At 38.9% G+C, this 17,617-nt stretch overlaps 1 protein-coding gene across 3 annotated transcripts in view; it reads left to right on the top strand.

The window, feature by feature from the left end:
• The first annotated feature begins 428 nt into the window (after nucleotides 1-428).
• The window catches only part of LOC141132291 (uncharacterized), a 234,055-nt gene continuing 216,866 nt past the window's right edge, over nucleotides 429-17,617 (top strand). For all 3 annotated transcript variants that reach the window (XM_073620548.1, XM_073620549.1, XM_073620550.1), the window contains exons 1-3: nucleotides 429-579; nucleotides 12,386-12,549; nucleotides 16,392-16,451. In XM_073620548.1, coding sequence (XP_073476649.1) covers nucleotides 525-579; nucleotides 12,386-12,549; nucleotides 16,392-16,451 — 279 coding nt within the window. In that variant the 5' untranslated portion in view covers nucleotides 429-524. The remainder of the gene's footprint in view (nucleotides 580-12,385; nucleotides 12,550-16,391; nucleotides 16,452-17,617) is intronic.

A 17,617-nucleotide genomic window follows, 5' to 3' on the forward strand; every position in this document is an offset into this window, starting at 1 on the left:
GTTTTTTTTTTTTTTTCAAAATTTTCGCTCTTTTTTTGTTTATAGCACAAAAAATAAAAACTGCAGAGGTGATCAAATACCACCAAAAGAAAACTCTGTTTGTGGCAAAAAAAGGACGTCAATTTTGTTTGGGTACAGCATCACATGACTGTGCAATTGTCAGGTAAAGCGACGAAGTGACGTATCGAAAAAAATGGCCTGGTCATTAAGCAGCCAAATCTTCCGGTCTGTAAGTGGTTTAAAAAAAAAAAAACATTTACATTCACTTTAATTGGGAGAATTAGGGATGTGTTGATGGTGACTAGCTGATATGTGCACTCAATATTTGGTGGAAAAAAGTAGCAAACATGGGTTGTGCTCTGAGCTCTTGCCAACAGCAACAAACTGCGTCATGATCTATGTGCAGTAACACATCACTGTGACACGTCACTGTGTACTTAAAGTATAAAAAAGATGAACCGCAATCAAATGTATCATCACCATCAGAAAAAATCACTCTGAGTTATAAACTGAAAGGCGTCACCATGAAGACTGGTGTTTACTCTTTGCTGTTTGCTATAAACTTTCTCTATGAATCTGGTAAGCAATGTATAGTATTTAAAATTAATATAAATACTGTATAAGCAAAAACATGTCCATTCCTTAAATGGTAGAATTAAAGATGGGATGTTTTGTAATGTTAAATTACCTTGATGTAACTTTTTCACCATAAATATGCAACTGTGATGTTGTGCATCAATGAGTAACCAATAGAAAAACTGTACTTTTATTTATAAATATATGTTCACATAATTTAAGATCTTCTAGTCACAAAATTATTTTCTTTGTATATGTGTATGCATTTTTTATTTTCATTTTATATTTTTGTGATTTTCATTTAAAAAAAGCTCCCATTTTTTCTATTTTATTTTATTAACTGCCCTTTCAAAATCCTATTAACTATAATAATGTGAGTATGTTTTCATATTATAATATATAATTTTTAAGAGCTGTGTGAAGGTGCTCCCAACATACAGTAGCTGCTACTGTTTAGACAGAAAAGACTCCAGACTCTTCAGGAAAGCTTAATTACATAAAGCTGCCTTATCCACCACATAAAGCATTTAGGTAACAAGACTGTACAAAACAATGTCTTATAAAAGAGCGAGAATTAGACTTTGTACTTATTACTCTAATTAGCTCTGCTCAAGAGGTAAATTTTGACCATGCGTATACAGGAGAATTCTTTACTGAATGATAAATAGGTTTGATGTCTAACTTTCAACTTGAAATAGTTTATGTGCATTAGGTAGTACAATATGTGTGTATGATGGACATCCATTAAAGATTATACCGAGTAAAGAATGCTTCCCAGCCCCTTCCATTGGAGTGCATAAGTCCAGTTCTGAAGAATTTGGGGAAAACTGTTTAGATGTTTGTCTAATAACAGAAAATGTAAATGTAACTGAATCACATACAGTATAAGGAATCTAACAAAACAAGTGCAAAGTTTAATGATTATTGAGTAGATTTTCTATAGATAAATACCGTGGACTGTGCACTTTGCAAGTGCAGTTGCACTAATTTTCCCCAGAGCTTAGTGAATATGGTGAAGTTTCACTTTGTAAAGAATACCCTATCAGATGCAAGGAAAATGTAAAAAAAAAAAACACATTCACTAAGCACTGGGGAAAATGAATGCAACTAAACTTGCAAAGTAAGTAATCTATTTCCATTTAGTACATTAACTACTATAGGTACAGTGCAGAATAGTGCATAGTATAGTGAAATTCATATGAGTGCACTTTGTTAGTGTATATTAATTTGTGGCCAAAACATTTTTTTTCCGCTTGTTTTTTTTTTTGTCTTTTTATTTTTTTTTTTGGCTTTATTTTATTTTTTTGTCATTTCTGAGCTTTATATTCTTTCAGATTTGGAACGTGCAGGGATTTTACTGAAATCAATGTTGCACACTGAAATGTGGTTGCTCTATACAGCCTAATTGAATCGGTGTAAGGCTTTTTGCACACTGGCAGTTAAAACTTGCATTTATATGCACTTGCATTTATATGCAAGTAGAGGATATTTCTGAAATCATAAACAGTAAATGCAGCCAATCATTTTTCAATGGTGCCATTCACACTGAGCATTTACCTGCATTTAGGTGCAGTCAATATAGTTGCATTTAGAGCAGTGGTTCTCAACCTGGGGGTCGGGACCCCCTCGGGGGTCGAATGATGATTTTCCAGGGGTCACCGAATCCTGGGCTGTTCCTGAAGCCCGCACCCCTCTCCCAGCCTTTTTGCGGCAGCCCAGCAGGGCTATTCCAGGAGCCTGCGGCCGCCCACTCAGTCTCTTTGCAGCCGTCCATTCAGTTCACGACATGGCTGGGGGGCAGAGACTAGAGGTCAGCTGACTGGTGAGGAATGTTAAGTGGGAGGGGCTGGAGGAGACCCTATCTCCTGATTTCGGCATAGGTGTCACTGCTACGAGACACCACAGAGCTGGCGACACAGTGAATCCGGAGACACAGTAAGTAAAACTACCTGTGATTATAGTTGCCAATAAAAGTCCTCACTACAGTTCTCAGATTAGCAGATGACCTTGATCAAGAGCACCTAAGTTGGCTGATCAGAACTCCCCGCAGCACTGCCACTCATCCCATCCCCCCCCCCCCACCAAGGAGTAAGAGAAGGAATAAAAATAGAGAATACATGGAAGGGATAGGAAAAGAGAGGGGGGAGCAAAGAAAAAGGCAGAGAAAGAATAAGAGAAAAACGGCTAGAGAGAGGGATGGGAAAAAAATAGGATAGAGAGAGATAAAAGGGAAAGAAAGAAGAACAAAGGAGAAAGAGTGGTACATCCTAAAATGCACGATAAGGGGTGTTAATACTGTATGAGTGGAAGGGACTCAGGGAACGCTAAATGTCCGTGGGTTAGGGGCGCAAATTACTTGTCCTGCCTTGGGTGCTGACAACACACGCTACGAAAATAATTTTACTGTTAGGGGTCCCCACAACTTGGGGAATTTTATCAAGGGGTCACGGCACTAGTAAGGTTGAGAACCACTGATTTAGAGAAAATAAAATTTTGTGCATCCATGATTCGATTAACCACTCTAAAAGTAGCTAAATGAAACAAATAGTTGAGTGCACGGAAAGAAGGGATCTAAAAGTAGCTAAAAGCATATAAATGTGACTAAATGCGGCTAAACCTACTTTAAAGCAAGAACATCTAGTTGAGTACATGGAAAGAAAGAATCTTGGTTCTGCTGTTGGAGGAGTACTTACTAAAAATCTATTTTGAAAAAAAAAGCAGCTAAAAGCATGTAAATGTGACTAAATGTGGCTAAACCTACTTTAAAGCAAGAACACCTAAAAGCAGAAAAAAAGTTGTTTATACTTCCAAGATGACTTCTCCTGCATTTAGAAAAGCTAAATGTCTTTTTATTTATTTTTTTTGGCTTTATTTTTTTTGTCATTTCTGAGCTTTATATTCTTTCAGATTTGGAATGTGCAGGGCTTTTACTGCAATCAATGTTGCACACTGAAATGTGGTTGCTCTATACAGCCTAATTGAATCGATGTAAGGCCTTTTGCACACTGGCAGTTAAAACTTGCATTTATATGCACTTGCATTTTAGAAAAGTTAAATGCAGGAGTGCCAATATGAACAAATCAGGGTTTGTGTTGACAGGTGTTCTTGTCAGATGTGTAGTTCTATGTGTGTTATATTTGAATGCATGTAGCTCAGGTATAAGTTGCAGTGCAGCTCTAAGCTGAGACAAAGATCTCCCTGCTGGTTGCAGTGAAGGGAGCAGGCACCTATGCATCATTCAGAGGTGTAAAAGCATCATCAGAGAAATGAAGGAACATCACTCACCGACCCAGTGCATGAATATATAAATGAGTGTGGCCTCAGCCAGTGCCGCTCCAGCCATGCCCTCTGACATGCTTCACCTCACACACCCGGGCTTGGTCACAGAGGTCACCTTCCTTTCTCTGATGAATGCATGTAGCTGTATTCAAATGTAAAATGCATTTTTTTTATCATTGAATCATTATAATTCTGATTTCCATACAAATAACAGAAAAATTAAAGGCAGCTGGTTCTGGTATATAACAATCATATATAGCAGTAAAACATTTACATACTAATCCTAATCAAAGTAATGAACAGTAGTCATACAAATAATCAAATAATGCATACATAAACAGTATAGTAAAATCCCTGTGTACCCCCATTGGGTTCTAGCTGTAAACAGGCTCTAACTAATATAATGACATTATCATGGACAATTCAAGAAATTAAGAAAAGGAGAGAACTGTGAAACCTTGATGTTACTCCTGGAATAATACTGAAATATGGTTTAACCGCTTCAGATCCGGGCCATTGCCAAATGACGGCCACAGCGCGGATCTAAATTGCCGGGACGACGTCTATTGACGTCGTCCCATGCACGAGCGGCCTGCGTGCCCCCTGCAGGGCGCGCGCGGCGCGCTCGGTGATCAGCGAGTCTAAGAGACTTGCCTGATCACAGATCAGAGTAAGGGGTTGGTCCCGACCCCTTACCACATGATCAGCTGTCAGCCAATGACAGCTGATCATGTGATGTAAACAGAGCCGGTAATCGGCTATTTTTCCTCCTCGCGCTGACAGCGTGAGGAGGAAAAAAAAAACCCGATCACCGGCAGCCATGATCGGGACATCAGTCCCGATCACGGCGATCTTCTGACACAAAGCAATAGGCAGCAGTGCTGCCTACCAGTGCCCACCAGCGTCACCCATCAGTGCCCACAGTGCCATCAATCAGCGCCACCCATCAGTGCCCACAGTGCCACCCATCAGTGCCCACAGTGCCACCCATCAGTGCCACCCATCAGTGCCACCCATCAGCACCCACATCAGTGCCACCCATCAGCACCCACATCAGTGCAACCTATCAGTGCCCATCAGTGTCACCTACCAGTGCCCATAAGTGCCCATCAGTGCCACCCATCAGTGCCCCCCATCAGTGCCTCCTATCAGTGGTACCTATCAGTGCCCATCCGTGCCACCTATCTGTGCCACCCATCCGTGCCGCCCATCCGTGGCCATCAGTGCCGCCTTATCTGTGCCCATCAGTACTGCCTTATCTGTCCCCATCAGTGCCACCTTAACTGTGCCTATCAGTGCCGCCTTAACTGTGCCTATCAGTGCCGCCTTAACTGTGCCTATCAGTGCCGCCTTATCTGTGCCTATCTGTGCCCATCAGTACAGCCTATCAGTGCCCACCAGTGCCGCCTCATCAGTGCATATCAATGAAGGAGAAAAATTACCTGTTTGCAAAATTTTATAACAAACTATTAAACATGATTTTTTTTTTTTTTTAATTTCCATTTTTTTTTGTTTGTTTAGCAAAAAATAAAAACCCCAGCTGTGATTAAATACCACCAAAAGAAAGCTCTATTTGTGGGAAAAAAATGATAAAAATTTTATTTGGGTACAGTGTTGTATGACCGCGCAATTGTCATTCAAAGTGCGACAGCGCTGAAAGCTCAAAATTCGTCTGGGCAGGAGGGGGGTTTAAGTGCCCAGTAAGCAAGTGGTTAAGAACTGCAGCTCATGTTTTTGAGTGAGATAGAAGCTCTGGGGTAACTAGTTCATATTTGCCATAGTTTCTCAAACTTGACCGTGTTGTAATTGTTATACGCTAACATCAACTCATATTGAGCTTGTGTATTCAACCGTATAACAACATCAGATAAGTTTGGTGCTTTGTTGGATTTCAATAGTTTTGTTATAGTCAAAGTCAACTTTCCTGCTAGTAATACACTTGCTACTACTGTTCTATACTCTAAAGAGTAAAGATCCAGATGTATTCCTAAAAGGGCCATTGCGAGAGTAAGGGGAAGTAAATTACCAGTGAGGTTAGAAATAAATGTTGAAACCGATTTCCAGAAACTACTAAGATTTTTGTAACTCCATAAAATATGATAAAGGGAACTAGTTTGTTCATTGCATTGCCAGCAAGTTGGGGAGGGCGGGGGGGGGGGAGTGATGGGTAGATTTTGGAAAGTTTATATGGTGTAAGATACCATCTGTTTATATCTTTTGGGCATTATCCCAATGTTCAATGCAGGATGATGCCTCAGAATTATGGCCTTATTCCATTGTTCCCAAGAAATAGATAGGTAAAGATCCTTTTCCCATTTCAGCATATTATTGATTTAACATATTTAGGAAATTCCTTAGAAAAGTTTATAAAATAAGGATATTCCTTTCTTATCACAAGCGTATTTGTCCAATAGGTACACTGAGATTATTGATGGGATATTCATGCTCGATTCCAGGTCAAATTCCTTTAATCTTTCAAAATGTCTTAAGTTTTTTTAGCACCAACTCTTTATAGGCCAGGGGTAGGTTGACACAGTAGTTAAACCCCTGTGAAATCCAATTATTCACTGAGATACAGGCTCTACAGTAGTCCAGCACTCTTAAGGGCACATGGATTTTAAATAGTTCACCTAGTTCTTTTGATTTAGATAATATGTGTTTCTAAGCTATCATTGTGGATTTGATAGTGATGAGTTTTGGTATTGCAACTTTAGGAAGCAAAGCATACGCTATAGCTAATGCACACATGTCGTTGCCCCTGCTGACTTCTTTTTCAATATTTAACCAAAGTTTTTCATCTGAATTAGAAAACCAAAATTTCATTTGATCAAGGAGTGGTGCATAGTAATACTGTTGAGAATCTGGGAGACCCATTCCACCTTTATTCTTAGTAGTGGTAAGAATTGAGAAGGCTACTCTAGGTTTTTTTATCATTCAAAATATATTTTTTAAGCTTTAGATTCAGCTGGTTGAAAAATGAATGGGGAGCGAGTGGAAATAATAAAGAATTTTCTAGTAGTTTAGGGAAATTTACTTCATATAACTTAGCTGTTGGATAGGTAAGTCGGATCCCCAAATAAGGAATGGAGGGCTTGTTCCAATTTTAAGATGTTTTATTTTTAAGGGTCATGTACCTTTCTTGGGATATATTCATAGGCAGGACATAACATTTGTTATTATTCATTTTGTATTACGAGATTTTCCCAAAGGATTCTAATATATTTTGCACATTGGCGAGAAAGGTTTCAGGAATGGATAAGGAAAGTATTATATAATTGGCAAATAATCCTAGTTTATGTTCAATATTGCCCACTTTAATACCTGTAATTGATTCATTAGAACATATTAGTTCTGCCAAAGGTTCTATTGCCAATGAAAATTTTATAGGCAAAAGAGGACAGCCCTGTCTTGTGCCATTAGAAAGGTCAAAGCTTTTGGACAAATTTCCTGAAGTGAATATTTTAGCAGAGGGCTTCGTATAGGGGGACATTATGACTGAATGAATGAAAACTGTAAATCTGAATCTCATAAGTGTTGCTGATAGATAACTCCAATGGACTCTATTGAATGCCTTCTCTGCATCTAAAGCAAGAAGCATAGAAGGCACTCCACTATTCTCTGTTGAATCAAATTAATCATACGTCTTGTTGCATCGGGGGCCTGCTGACCTTTAACAAAGCCCACTTGATCAGATCCAATAAGATAGGGAGTAATTTCCAACAGTCCTAGCTAGAATTTTAGCATAAATTTTAATGTCGGAGTTTAATAGTGATATTGGCCTATAATTGGCCAAGTAGGACCTTTCCCAGGTTTCTATATGGTAATTATAATAGCTTCCAACATTTCCTTTGGAAAATGATTACTACTGGAGGCTGTAAAATTGTACAATTTAGTCAGGTGGGGTACTAAAGTAGTTGCAAATGTTTTATAATATTCTGTGAAAATGGAAAAGGGAAAAGAAAGGCGCGTGGCCTGTTGCATGTATCATTGAAACAAAGAGTTTATTGTAAGCACAAAGCATATATACAAGGAAATACTACATATTCGTACATGTAGATAAAAGCAATGTTAAACATTTAGTAGATTGATATATGCTGTTGTCCACACAAGGGATACTCAAATAGTTGGCACCTGGTGCCTTATTAATTGGGATGTCTTTAATGGCCTTTAATATTTCCTGTTCTGTAATTGGCTTATTTAGATTATCAAGGGTAGTAGCATCAATCTTTGGGAGATTGGTATTATTTAGAAATTTTGTTATGTCCTCTGATGAAGGTTGGGGAGTATTCTTATCCTCCTTTAGATTATAGAGGAGTGCATAATAATGTGAGAAGTTGTCCGCTATATCCTGGGGACTGTAAACAACCCTTCCATTGTTATGATGGACCATTGTGTGGATTTTACCCGTGGTTTTCGAAATTTGTGAGGCTAGCAACTTCCCTGCTCTGTTACTTTGGGAATAAAAGTTATGTTTTGGTTTCTTATAATAACTATTGTGGTTAGTTACTAGAGTAGCTCTTAATTTGTTTCTACAGTTATTAAGTTTGTGTAACAACTGTGGGTCATTAGGTAATTTTTTATGATCCTTTTCTAGGGTCCTAATATCCCTCATTAGTTTATCTATAGCGGTGGCTTTCCTCTTTTTCTTCCTAAAGGCTAGTTGAATTAGTAAACCTCTAATGTAGGCTTTGTGGGTAACCAAAGAGTAGTGCTCGACACAGATTCATTATCATTTACCATAAAGAACTCCTGTAGCTTTTCTTTCCTCACAGACATATGCTTCTCTTGTTATATAAAGTATTATTTTTGCATAGAAATGTGTTGTTGCATTGCTGGTCCACCTGTATTTTTAATGTAATTGGTGCATGGTCTGACCAAGTAATGTTATGAATTTTGGAGTCTGTTTTTTGTAAGAAAGTTTTGTCTGTGTTGAAAAAATCCATTCTAGAGTAGGTTTTATGTGCATTGGAAAAGAATGTGTAATCCCTTTTGGTGGAGTGAAGACACCTCCAGGGGTCATACAGGTCTTCTTGAAAAAAAAAGATCACATAGTCCCAATATGGTTGTGGGGTTCTTCTTGGTCATATCAATATTTGGTTCCATAGGGGCCATAAAGTCACCACAAATGATAACGTTACCTCTTTGGATTTTACATATTTTCTTCAATATTTTCCACAAGAATCGGTGAGGATGTGTGTTGGGTGCATAGACACTGGCAATTGTATATGTTATGTTGTCTATGAAAAATGCATCTTTTGACAAGAAAAGCAGTAACAAACAGTACCATTCAGGGTGGATTTGTAGCTTCACCACCAGCCATGGGAGTCATGGTTACAAGGGGCCCATCCTAACCCTAGAGATACAAGCTGGTAATAGAAGCCACATCATTTCTACATACTTTTTTTCTTCGGGGGTGGGGATGGGGGGGGACTTCCACCTCTCTGATTAGTACCTTCCAGGGTGTAAAGTTTAGGAGGAAGAAACAGGGTCTGGTGGGTAGAAAGGATTAAAAAAAAAGGATTTGGCATTGATGTGGCTTTTTTTATTACTGGCTTGAAAGAAATGGCTGTTTAAGCTGCTTTCCCTACAGTTCAAATGCCCTCAATATGCATACCTCCCAACTTTGTAAGATGGGAATGAGGGACAACTTGTAGCATAAGTATGTAGGCATAGGACACAACCCTTGCCACACATCCCTTAACCACTTCAGCCCCGGAAGGATTTGCCCCTTAATGACCAGGCCATTTTTAGCGATACTGCACTGCTTCGATTTAACTGACAATTGTGTGGTCGTGCGATGCTGCACCCAAACAAAATTGACATCCTTTTTTTTCTTTTGGTGGTATTTGATCACCTCTGCGTTTTTTTTTCTTTTTTTTGCGCTATAAACAAATAAAGACCAAAAATTTTTAAAAAAAGAAAAACTTTTTTTTTTACTTTTTGCTATAATACATATCCAAAAAAAATATATAAAAAAAAATTAATCAGTTCTATCAGGTCTACAAAATATGGGATAGATTTAGGGACTTTTATTTTTTTTTTGTTTTTACTGGTAATGGTTGCGATCTGCGATTTTAAATAGGACTGCGACATTGCATGGACAAATCTGACCCCAAATTACACTTTTTGGGGACCAGTGACATTATTGCATTGATCAGTGCTATAAAAATGCACTGATCAATGTAAAAATGACACTGACAGGGAAGGGGATAACATTGGGTGTGATCAAGGGGTTAAGTGTGTTCCCTAGGTGTGTTCAAACTGTAGGGGGGTGGGCTTACTGGAACATGACAGAGATCACTGTTCTCGATCACTGGCAACAGTAGATCTCTGTCATGTTATCTGGCAGAACGGGGAAATCGCCTTGTTTACATAGGCAGTTCCCCGTTCTGCCTCTCCTCACCGCGATTGAGGGTTGACATTGAATCCGTGGGACCCACGGGTACTCTCTGGAGTGCGCATGCACCTGCTATCCTCCCTAACGGATCGGCGTACAGGTACGTCAGTTTTAGCAGGAGAGCCAACCTGCCACAGTATATCTGCGTGAGCTGGACGGCTAGTGGTTAAAGGAGAATTATACAAAAAGTTATTGGTTAAATGGCCAAGTACTTTTTTTTTAACTCTAATATTCCCTTATATTGGCTTTTGAAAATTACAAAAGCAGTAATTTAGAAATTGGGGGAAATATTTAGAACTATAAAAACTTTTCATAGAAAAGTATTGCATTTTATATACAACTATATGAATCAGACCAAAATGAGGGACAAATGAGGAGGAAGGAGGGACAGAGGAACTTTGTTGCAAATCAGGGACAGTCCTTCGAAATCAGGGACAGTTGGGAGCTAGGACATGCTGCATCCAAAGGAATAGAGAGCAATGCAAAGCAGGTCAAATGCCGACTCTGAAATCTCACGTGTACTGCTCAGGTAAAGTCTGATGATTTTTCTGACCTGTTTTTGATGTGCATTCCAAATGTTAAATGCAGGAAAATAACACCCATCCACACAAGTCCTATTAGTGTTTCTATCTAAATGGTAGCTGTTTCCTATAACACTTCTTTTAACTTGAATTTTTTAGATGGACTTTGCGACATGTGACAGAGTTTTTTTTTTTTTATAAAAGTGTAATGTAACAATATTTTTGTAGAAAAGCAGTACTGTATTGAATAAATGTGCTGTAACACAGGAACCTTTTTTCTTTAGTTATTAAAGAAGCCCTATCATTAAAAACCACACTTGACATAAATAAATATAGTGCGTGTCAGAGCGACAAAACACATTGTTATTTTGTGTGCAAATGTACCATTTGCTATTCATAACAAAGATTTAGATCAATAAAAAAAAAAACCTAGTCATTATGGACTACAGAGAGTCTATTGTTCTCAGTAAGGTAAACCCTGGCTAGTAATTTGCAGGTAGATAAGAAGATCAATATATTTGTGTCTGTAAGGGGTAATTATTACTGCTGTCATTTGTAGGATTACAAACTATGTGTAGAAGCAAGATTTTTAATACATTAACAAGCACTGATGAGATTACATATATTAAAGTGGTATTAAACCCAAACGTAAACATTTATTATATTGCAGCTTACCAATGATGTGATGTGAAGGCTGCTGTTGTTTTCTTAGGCTTTTTTTCCTTTATTTCCATCTGGTTGTTTTTCAACAGAACAAGCTGTCCTGTAGAGGTTAGAGAGTTGGGACAAACCATTTACCACTGGCAGGAGTGCTTAGAATGATCAGCGTTTATTATTTATATAAAACCTTTATCCAAAAGAGAAAAACTGTTTGCTGTAACTGTTTGTGCAACTGTAGTGTGAGCAGGAGTTTGCTTCAGTTTGTTAAGAGTATCCAAACCTGCTAGTACATCTAACACCCCCCCCCCCTCCAAGCTAAAAATGTTGCTGTACAAAGGTGCCCCTGTGCTCCTTTATCCAGACGGAGGGCACTGTATTACAGGAGGTGCGTTACTAGTCAGATCACCAGGTGAAAACAGAGGTGAAAAAAGCCTAAACAAAAAACAAAAAAAAATTGCAACCACCAGTCATACTTTGAATGCCAATTACTCAGCCATGCAACACTGCACCCAAATGAAATTTGTACCATTTTTTGAGACAGATAGAGCTTTCTTTTGGTGGTATTTAATCATCACTTGTTTTTTTGCTATAGAAACATTTTTCTTAGGTTCTGTTATAAAATGTTGCAAATAAACAATATTTATTTATAAATTTGGGGGGCGCCAATAACCATTTTGTAGGGAGATGGATGCCTGTTGTCCGGGAAGCCAAGCCAGATGGCGTCACTGCAGGTCGGCAGTAAGAAGTGTGGAGTGAACTGAGAAGCCACCGACCTGGGGCAGATAGGGGGATTTGTCTTCATTTTGGCTTTCATGATGTATACACTTGTTCCAAGTCAATGGCTCAGAAAGTAGCATGTTCAGATGGAAGTCTGCAAAGGCAGCCACTGCTATTCTCCCTTTGAAAAGATTACAGTTCACTTTTTTCATTATTATTCACTCTACAATTTCAGGTTCTCTTCCACCCGTGAATGGCCTCCTTGGTGGTTCCATTGATAGTAAGCCTTCTACTACCCTTACACAGGCTCCAGAAGTCCCTGCTGTTGGTGTTCCAGAGGTTCCAGAAGCCCCTACTGTTCCAAAGCTCCCATCCTTGTGTATAATCAAATCATTAACAGTTATGTATTATTACTTGTTATTACTATTTCTATAAAGAAAATATATGATGCATCGCAAACATACGTACACACATTTATCACTTGATGCAGTTTCTTAAATGTTTAAAGTAAACCTGTCACATGGGACATGAATACAATTGGAGCTCTTATGTTAAACATAGGCATTGGCAGATGTCTGCATATACTTTTGGTTATCTTTCTTGGCCTTCAGGGAACCACCAGATCTTAATGGACAGACCTTGACTTTCAGTCAAAGTTAGAAATTAGCCACACCCACTCTGCAAGGCATACCTCTCTGATGGTCAGGGGAGTGCCAGAGCTTTTGGAGTGTAAGGTTGGGTTTTTAGGGTTTTCAAGGAGCTCATAGCTAACCAAAGATGCATGCAGACAGGGTCGGGTTTCCATCACAGACGCCTGTAGGCACATGGCCTTTGACATCCAAAGCAACACTTCTTTTATACAGATTTTTTGTATCATATTACTGCTTCTAACCTAGCTTATAATGTGGTGGAAGTAAGCTTCTGCGAGATGGCCAAAAAAAGTGTCTGTAGTACTGGCTCTAGTCAGGTGGGAGAGGTAGATATGGAATTAAATTATCCTGAACATTCCAGCAAGGTGAAAAAGTCCAGACTGGGGGAGGTCCACAAATCCTCGGAAATTTAAAGGCAAACACCGGCACTTGGAATCAAATTGTTACAAATGAAATAAAGAAAGGCCCACAGTTTGAAGTGGAATAGTTGAGGATTGTAATTAAAAGATCACATCTGCTAGCATGTTGATCTGTCAATGTATGGGCTTGAGTTTCTAGTAAGCCTCTGAATAAATGATCAGGCTTAAAGAGAAAGCTGGCAGGTGAATAGCTATAAATGAGGAAGGAAGAGAAGTCCTAGGAGCCAAACATCACACAAAATCCTCATGTAAAGAGTGGAAGTAGCCTCAGCCTAGACTCCATCCAGGTTACAGCCCTGAGATGTTTCGCCCCACCCATGACATATTCCCATTATTGGGCCCTGTGGGTGAGGCAAAACAGTTTTGTGTGATGTGCGGCTCCTGGAACTTCTCTTCTTTCCTCATTGACTTCTATGGAGCCGAGACAAGCTCTTTCTCTGCCTGCACTCCCAGTGGTTGTCAGCATATAAAGACCTACTAGAGCCTGAAGTGGCATCCTATATTTCCTTTGTATGGGGTCACAGGTGAACATCTGCACACACATCTTGTGTACGTGTTTCTCTATGCTCTGGAAGGAGCTGGCAAAATTTGAATATTTCACAAGCAGAGATCAAATGGGAAGAGCTATGGATGCTGCAGAATCTGGCTTGTGTACTTGTCAGAAGTACAGTGGTGGAGGAATGGAGCCAGCAGTCACATCTTGCAATTCAGAAATCAACCATCTATAGGTGATTTTGAGAGGCATTGCTGGAGGTTATTTAATCTGTTAATCTGCAGATCCAGGTTCTAGCATAAAGAAGATGGCGGGCTCAAGTGTATGCTGTACTAATGTATGCAATACAGAAGCTGACAGGTACAGGAATAGCATGTGCTGTTCTACCAATCCAAGTATTGGTTCAGATGTGTGGGTTGCAGTGCAGGTGCTGACAAGGTAGGAAACTGTACTGCCGGTCTGCCAATCCGAGTGCTAGTGTGTGCTGGATGGAGCTAATAGGCCCAGGGTAGACCAGGGAGGAAAGCTGGCAGGCTCTAGTGTATGCTGTGCTAAAGAAGCTGAAAGGTCATAGTTACATAATTAGTCAGATTGAATAAAGACACACGTTCATCTAGTTAAACCAATAATTTGTAGGCTGATCTACCAATCCAGGTGTTGGTATGCGATGAGGAAGTAGACAGATGTGTGCAATACACTGGAGAAGCCTACAGACTGAAAAATTGTACTGTCTATCTGCCAATCCAAGAGCTGCTATATGGAGGATTGAGCAGACAGGATCAGGGGAGAATACTGACCAATGTAAGTTTAGAGATCTGCAAGTGTTGGATCTGAGTGGTCAGGACTGACCATTTTGGAGTGACCTGCATCCAATAGAAGGGGAAAGAATGTAATGCAGTGAAGGAGCTGAGAGGCTTGTGGAGGGTTATATCAAACACTGGAGAATAGGGCTGGTGCATGACTCTTGAGGTTTAGCAGCATGCAGACTCAATTCTGGCAGGTAACTGAATCATGGGAAAGCGTTTGGACATATCCAAGCAATGCGTTTCAGAGATATTGCCTTTGTCAAGCCTGGAAGTATGCTGTGGAGGCATAGTGTGTGTATATATATATATATATATATATATATATATATATATATATATAAAAAAATGCAGTGTGTGGCGTATGGTCTGAGCACTGACAGGCTGACCCCCACCCCTTCAGCCTCTGCAGCAATGCTGGCAGCACTCATACATCTATTTCCCAAAGAAAACCTCTGGATACGACGCTGAGCACGTGCACTCAACTTCTTTGGTTGACCATTGCAAGGCTTGTTCTAAGTGGAACCTGTCCTGTTAAACCGCTGAATGGTCTAGGCCACCATGCCATTTCAGGGTCTTGGCAATATTCTTATAGCCTAGGCCATCTTTATGTAGAGCAACAATTCTTTTTTTCAGATCTTCAGAGAGTTCTTTGCCATGAGGTGCCATGTTGAACTTCCAGTGACCAGTATGAGAGAGTGAGAGCGATAACACCAAATTTAACACACCTGCTCCCCATTCACACCTTGTAACACTAACGAGTCACATGACATTGGTGAGGGAAAATGGATAATTGGGCCCAATTTGGAAATTTTCACTTTAAAATTTTAAAAGCAAACAATATCCTGTGGAGCTCAAAGAAAAATTAATATATGGAAAATATAAATAGATGAATGAAAGATAAAAATAATATGAATAACGAATGGTAAAAATTATTAATGTTTCAAATAATATTGGCGATATGAGGACGTGCAAACAGACTGGCAATAGGCTTAAGAAACATAAAATAGTACTGACATCTAATTCCTCATTGAGCCCATTTTAACTCAGTGTATTTAAAATGTATATCCAATATGTTTCCTGATTACACAATCTTCTAAATCTCTCTGTTTGGGGTATGGGGTCAGAAATATACTCAATGGCAAAAAGTGACCCAGGTTCCACCTCTTTTCCACTTTTACAGTAACGGTGAGTCTTTCTTTATTTATTTCATTTATAACAGTTTGATTCCAAGCACCCGGTGTTTGCCTTCAGAAGACAAGCATACGCAACATGACAATGACTTGCAACAAAAACAACTGAGTACTCCATAATACTTTTTATATGTGCACTAACATTTATATTTTTACCCTGAAAGCTTGTCCTGAGAATAACCGTTTAAAGAAAAACACTTAGCCTGTATTAATAATTGAGCCATCTATAAGCCGCAGAGAAAAACTGACCAAAGGTAAGGCAGATATAGCATTTGCAATCCTACTCTTAGCGACAACTCACCACTTCAAAGTGCTGTGAAAATCTGTTTTTGCAGGTTGCTCTGTTGCTAGCCAGATGAGTGAGATACAGCTTCCTCCTTTTCAGAAGTTATGCTGCTGTATGTCTCTCACCACTAAGAGAGCGATGCTTTGCTCAGTCAGCCAGCAAAAATGTGATTGTTGCAAAAGGGTTGCAAGTGTGACATAAGTCTATGTAATGATAATCTGCATGAAAAAAATGAGATCCTGCTCAAATACATGACAACCCTTTTTTTTAAAAGAAGCATTTGACCTCTGAACCCAAAACATAATAGCTTCCTAAAACATGAGCACCCTAGTGTTAGAATGTACTTTGAAAGTAGAGTTGAAGACATTATTTTCTTTTTTATTCTTTTTTTTTACAGAGTTCAAGTGAATTACTTCTAAGAATTGGTATTTTGGTTTGTCAGTATGACCAAGGATTGGTAATTACAAAACCCATTAGCGCAACATTTTTTTCACATACTTATTTCATGATAGGTTAACCAAAGACCAAAATGTATTATATTGCAGCTTACCAATCATTAGATGTGGTGGCTGCATTCGTTTTCTTTTTTTAGGCTTTTTTTTCTCTGTTTTCACCTGGTGAACTGGCCAGTAACACGCCTCCTGTATATGATTATCCATACTCTTGAGGAAGGAGCAAAGGGGCACCTTTGGACAGCAGCATTTTCAGTCTGAGGGAAGGAGAGTGTTATGCCGCGTACACACAAGCGGAATGTCCGTCAGAAAAAGTCCGATGGGAGCTTTTCATTGTATACGTGTGTACGCTACATCGGACTTTTTCTGTTGAAAATTCTGATAGACTTAGATAGTGAACATGTTTTAAATTTTCCCGACGGAACTAATTACTATCGGGAAACCCGCTCGTCTGTATGCTGTTCCGACGTACCAAAAACGACGCATGCTCAGAAGCAAGTACGAGACTGAAGTGGTCGGTCTGGTAAAACTAGCGTTCGGAATGGACATAGCACATTCCTCATGTTGCAAGTTTTGTGATCGTTTAATGCAGCGCATTCTTTTGTGCTTTATAATGCTAAAAGAATGAAGTTGTTTTGCTGCTGATATTCACACAGAGTTCTCACAAACTTTTTTCTTTATTATTTTTCGTGATCTTATGAATAATCTTTTATTATTTAAAAGCCAGATCTCCAGAATAATGTTGAGAATTATTTTTTTAGAGTCATCTTTTTTTTAATTTATTTTTTCATCAAGATATCCTTTTTTTGGATTCTTGCAAAATTATTTTCTAGTGATCTCCATATTTTATTTTTTATGGTGTGTCAAGTTACCACAATAACATTATTATCTTGTATTTTGTAACCTCAAGGAGGCTGGTTGGTGTCCCTTGGTAAATTGACATTGTCTTTTTGAAATGTACCTGCATACTCACAAACAATCTGTCCTATTTTTAGAAAAACACATTTATTCTGGTTAACAAAATTAAGAGAAAGGCAAGGCTGGATAAACTTTTGGAATTTGCAAAGCCTTTTAGCCCCAGGGCACACATCAAGTCTGTTAAAAAAAAATTGTTATCTTGAGGAGTCCATATAATTTTGAGCCCAATCTGGTCCAGGACTCCCAGAGATCA

This window comes from Aquarana catesbeiana, linkage group LG03, assembly GCF_042186555.1.
Source record: "Aquarana catesbeiana isolate 2022-GZ linkage group LG03, ASM4218655v1, whole genome shotgun sequence".
NCBI lineage: Eukaryota > Metazoa > Chordata > Amphibia > Anura > Ranidae > Aquarana > Aquarana catesbeiana.